The sequence below is a fragment of the Elephantulus edwardii genome, unplaced genomic scaffold (genome assembly GCF_000299155.1).
Source record: "Elephantulus edwardii isolate Elephantulus edwardi_28Jun2011 unplaced genomic scaffold, EleEdw1.0 scaffold00048, whole genome shotgun sequence".
Lineage (NCBI taxonomy): Eukaryota > Metazoa > Chordata > Mammalia > Macroscelidea > Macroscelididae > Elephantulus > Elephantulus edwardii.
This window is the reverse complement of record NW_006399798.1, coordinates 7,088,433-7,093,601: the sequence shown is the minus strand read 5'-3', so window position 1 is coordinate 7,093,601 and position 5,169 is coordinate 7,088,433. Positions and strand designations below refer to the sequence as shown.

Sequence of the window (5,169 nt, the reverse complement as noted above, 5' to 3'; positions counted from 1 at the left end):
TTCCAACCTGTGGTCAGATCCAACCCATGGTCAGTTCCAACCCGTGGTCAGTTCTGTGGTGCCACTCGCTGCTGCACTCACCAACCTGTGGTCAGGTACCAGGTGGCTTATTACGCTCTAGAGTTACTCTTTTTTTTAATGTTATTTTTTTTATTTCATTATTTTTTGTGCATGTACCGTCAAATCAGATCTGACTGATACAGGAGGAGATTGTTCCTCCTTCTCCAGCAGAGCATCTGGTGGATTCGAACCGTGCATCTCTGAGATTGCAGTTGCAGCTTCTTGTCACTAGGCCACCAGAGCTTGTTAGTTACTCTTTTTTAAAAAACAAAAACATTTTATTATTTAAAAAAAAATTATTACTTTGTGTGTGTGTGTACCATCAAATCAGATCTGACTGGTACAAGAGGAGATTGCCCCTCCTTCTCCAGCACAGCATCTGGTGGATTTGAACCATGAACCTCTGGGATTGCAGTGCAGCTTCTTGCCACTAGGCCACGAGAGTGCCATTAGCATTAGTGTTTATTTTCTTGTTTTGTCGTGTCCTTCAGTCCCTCCACTTGAAGGCCTGGGCAGCACTTGAACGTCTGCTCCAAGAGGATGGGTCTTGTCCCTGCTGCATCTTCAGTGTTTGGAAGGTCCTGGCACACAGGAGGTCCTCTGAAAACACCACCGGTTCTTGCCTCAGCCTGGAGACTTCAGAGGTCTAGGGCCTTCCCTATGGGAAGCCAAACTTTATACCAAGTATTATATGAAAACACTTGTTCAGGAATTGAAAGAATTACAGATGTATAAGTTAGGATTTCTCTTGTGGCAGATCCGAGAAAAATGAGCTGTTTGTTCCCTGCAGACAGGAGACAGCAAGGGGCCCCCTACAGAGGGAGTGTTACTTCCTGAGCTAGAGTTCACCCTGAGGCATCAAGGTTAATAGATAAGGGTAAAACCAAATTCTTGCATTTGTGAATCCCTCCTTCCTGAGTCAAGCAGAGGGTTTTCAATAGAAAGAGCTTGGCTTCATTTGCATTGACTTCTCTTTGTGATTTACTTCCTGATTATTTTCAATAAAGATACAGTGAAGCTTGGCTTGGGGTCTTCAGTCGAGAACTGCTGCCCCCCTGTTTTATACTCTCTGCTCTATCACATTCCTGGCTGTTTGTCTCACTATTAATAATTATAAAATTATTCCATTCTTTGGGACCCTCGGTCTGCAACACTTCCCCAACTCATCAAGCTCCATATTCTCACTGCTGCTGAAAGATGCCCACAGTTCCGTCTATCCCTCTCCTGGGTCCCACCTAAACTTTCCTTCTTGAGTAGATGCCTAGACACTCAGCAGAGGGTACAGAGAAGACCCTCATCGCCCAGTAGTGAATCTGACGTTTGCAGAAAGTCTGGTTAAGTGAAGTTCAATGGTGCACTCTGACCTCAGCCTCAGAAGCAGCTGGATTCACGTCTTCGTTCTATTACACATCAGCTGTGTGTCCCACAACAAGTTGCTTACTGTCTCTGGGCTTCACAAAATTTTTCTGTGAAAGGATTCTAATCGTGTCCACCTCAAGGGCATTTGGGAACATGGAATGAAATCACCACTGCAGAATGCTTGCCAAACAATGTTAGGTTTAATCATGTTAAATTGTTGATGTTCAATTGTTTTTAACAACAACAAAACCTTGGAACCTCATGTGATAAAATATAACAAAAATCAGTAACATTCTGCTAGCCAAAAGAAGAAAACAGGTGAAAGACACAAAGCAGTAAGACTAGAAATAAAAAGAAAAGCAGTCCTAACAGCGTTGTGTAGGACTTCTCTACAGATCCACTCACAACCAGGAAGAGTGAGTGCTTTTCTAGAAGAACACAAATGATGAGAATGGAAATATAGTGTGTACTCAATAAATAAACACCGGTTCCTAGTTCTTCACCAAAGACGCCCTTCCTGCTTACCATGCCCTGACTCTGGTCCCTGCCTTACCTGGCTGTAATTAGCATCTTTCTTTGCCTGTGTTTCAGCTCCTCGGGCTGAACCAAGATCCTCCCCACAACATCATTCTGTCTTCTCTCTCCAATGTTTGACTTCTCTTAGGTCTCTCCTCTCCTCTCCTCTCTCTCTCTCTCTCTCTCTGAGTCTCTCTCCCTGTGTCTCTCTCTTTCTCTCTCTCTCTCTCCCTCTCTGTATGTCTTTCTCTCTCTCTAGAACAAACATCCCCACAGATGCTGAGAAGGCATCCAGCAACATTTGCTAGAGTTTTTACAAACCCTTTCTAAATAGACACAATGAACACCTTCTTCAGACTGGGGACACAGACACATTCCCTGAGTCAGGGACAAGGCAAGGGTGAGCCCTGACACCACAGTCACTGGGTGGCATTCTGGAGGACATCTCTCTAAATGAGAGGAAGATAGACAAGAAATAAATTGCTATCAGAGAGGACCAGTAAATCCCCAATGCATGCCGACTGTGTGAAAGCTCGGGGGACGGGTGGACCGAGGCCAGGGGAATGGCTGATTTACAAACGAATACAAAATAACCAGAGTTCCTTTAGCCAAGCAGTGAGAAAACAAAATGGGGAAATTCCATTTAGGAGGAAAAAAAGGCAGCAAATATTTTAAACATCCTTGAACTAAACCTACCAAGAGCTGTGCTGGCCCTGCCAGCTACCATTGCTGGGCCCTGCAGGAGTCACAGTCTGGGAGGGCTCACCCTGGGGTTCTTGCCAGAAAAGGGTCCCACCATCTCTCCACCTTCCCCCAGTTTCACTTCTCTTCTCTTTCTTCCGTCTGCCCTCTCCCCTCTGTCTCCATCCCTTCTCCTTGAAGACAGTGACACCTCACTCTCAGAGCCACCTTGATGCTGTCCCCACCCAACCTGCTGACAGACAGGTTTCAGGGTTCTTACACTGTTCCTGCAACACCTTCATGTCCCTGAGACCACAGCCTGCTCCTCTCCCATCCCCAAGTTTCCTGGACACTAAGCAGAGCGCGGGCAGCTCCCACAGAACACCTGTGCCCTGAGGCACCCTCAGCAGTGACCACACTTCCATCCACTCAATGGGTCAGCTGCCGCTCGCCATCCTTCCCACCTGACTTCTCTGAGAACTCTCTCCTCCTTTCCACCTTAGTGCTCCATGTCCCAAGAGGACCGGCCAGAGTCAGGGGGTACAGAACAAGGGAGAGGCCCTCACTTGTCTCTTCAGGGATGGTCCTTCAATGCTGCATGGAGTTCTGTCAGAATCCAGAAACAAGACACGTTATGTGGTACCTCTCTGCCTCTCACACACCTTCCCTGCCTTCCGACCACAAGGACAGTTTCAGTCCAGGATGTCCCCAACCTGGGATGCAGAGAAGCGTTCAGAGCTGAAGGCAGCCACACAGCCTATCCCCACTGGGCCATTTCTCAAGGGCAGGTGTCATCTGAAGCAGACTATTTACACCTCACGCTAAAAAACAAGGCCCCAGGAGTTGATCGGGTACCAATCGACATGCTCCAGATAACGGAGGCAGCCCTGGACACGCTCACCAGTCTGTGTCAGGCAAGTTGGAAGACAGCTACCTGGCCAACTGACTGGGAGAGATCCCAAACTCCTTTTATTTGGTAGTGGTATAATCACTGCCTACGTGCAGAGAGAGGACGTGCTTATTGTTAGTTTTTGTTGTGTGAGGATCATACCCAAGGAAATGTGTTTGATAGAAGCCTAGATGCGACGTGGGATTAAAGGATTTGTTGCTGAGGGACCACTGAGATGATCAAGCAGTTCTTCAACATCACAGCACACGGGTCTGCATTTTTTGGACAAGGCGTCCTGGGTACCACGGCTACTGGTTCTTATCGTTTAACTGATTCAGTCTCTCTCCTCCACTGTGAGGCCTGTTCACCCAGAGGGCAGCACCGAGCATGCTCAGAAGCAGGGGCACCTTCAGGAAGACCAGGAGCAGGAAGTGGACGCTGCTGAGCAGAGACCTGTGGGGACAGAGTGACAGACAGTGAGCTGTTTCCTCAGAGAGACTCCCTGGAGCCTCCTTTCCCCCTGTCCCTGGGCTCGGGTTCTGCATCCACAATAATCTACATCAGGACCAACTCCAGGAGGTTCAAGGACAGGACAGGCCCTCTCCAACAACTGACTTTATATTCGGACCCTGGCCCTTAACGAGGGACCAAAGAGTCTGACCATAGGGATGATGACCCTAAAGTCAACCTGCATCTTTGACAATCTCCCCAAAGATTAGTGAGCTGTGTACTGAGCAGGAACTAAGTAATTAGGTATGTAATTAGCAAATAAGGGGCCGTCTGGGAGAAGTCACTCAGGTGGCCCCTGGAGGGCAGTCTCAGATGATGGACTCTTACTGTGTGTGTGGTCTGGGGTCAGAGGTGTCCTGGCTGGTCAAGCTGGCCCTAGTACGTGCTGACAGGGATATAGAAGGCCCAGGGGTCGTTGTGGAGCTCTCAGGACTGGAATCTGTGGTGGGAGAGGAGGTGGAGAGCTGGTCAGACCCACTGCCTCTCTTAGGTTACCTGTCCACCTGGGAAGCTCATGCTTCTGAAGGAAGAGGCTGTGCTGTGCACAGAAGAAAATGGGTCTATCTTGTCCCATCCTGGAAGACCTAGGAGTCGCTGCCCACCACAAGGAGACAGAGGGGTTCAATGACACACCAGGGTTTGACCATCCTGGACACACCCACAGTTGAGTCACTCAACAGAGGCTTCACAGACCATGAATAAATAGGGGCACGCGTGCCCGCACATGCACACACACACACACACACACACACACACTCACTTACCTGGGTCAACTGACACTCTAACCTGGACTGCAAGGTCAGGTCCACTTTTCTCAATCCCACACCAGTAAACGTCTGCATCATCCTCTCTGAGCTGCTCCATGGTCACGGTGAATGTTTGGTCTTTCTGATTGTCCTTGATGGACACACGGTCCTTCTTCACCTCCTGCTCTGATCCTGTGGTTCTAACAATGAATTTGCAGCTACTCCAGACAGCGCCTCGACACCACCACTTGACATGGGTCTCCCATACTGAGTTATAATCACACAGCACGGTCAACGAGCCTCCCTTCGGGCCACGTGCTGCACTGGGAGCCTGCAGGGTGGAGAAGCCTGGAAAACACGAACCCATGTCCTGCTTGAGGAGAGGTCCACAGCCTCCCACAGTGGGAA

The 5,169-nt window shown here is 48.9% G+C and overlaps 1 protein-coding gene across 1 annotated transcript; it reads right to left on the bottom strand.

Annotated features, from left to right (window-relative positions):
• Positions 1 to 3,813: 3,813 nt before the first annotated feature.
• Positions 3,814 to 5,128, bottom strand: CD300LD (CD300 molecule-like family member d). Its single transcript, XM_006886384.1, has 3 exons — positions 4,780 to 5,128; positions 4,343 to 4,454; positions 3,814 to 3,958 (listed from the first exon to the last, which is right to left on the bottom strand). The coding sequence occupies exons 1-3, from the start codon at positions 5,126 to 5,128 to the stop codon at positions 3,814 to 3,816; spliced, it is 606 nt and encodes a 201-aa protein (XP_006886446.1).
• Between the last annotated feature and the right edge of the window lie 41 nt (positions 5,129 to 5,169).

Coding starts and splice junctions, on each gene's coding strand:
- CD300LD (XM_006886384.1), bottom strand. CDS start 5,128: ATGGGTTCGTGTTTTCCAGGCTTCTCCACCCTGCAGGCTCCCAGTGCA. Junction 4,455..4,779: donor TAGAGTGTCAGTTGACCCAG/GTAAGTGAGTGT, acceptor CTCCCACCACAG/ATTCCAGTCCTGAGAGCTCC. Junction 3,959..4,342: donor GACCCCAGACCACACACACA/GTAAGAGTCCAT, acceptor CTGTCCCCACAG/GTCTCTGCTCAGCAGCGTCC.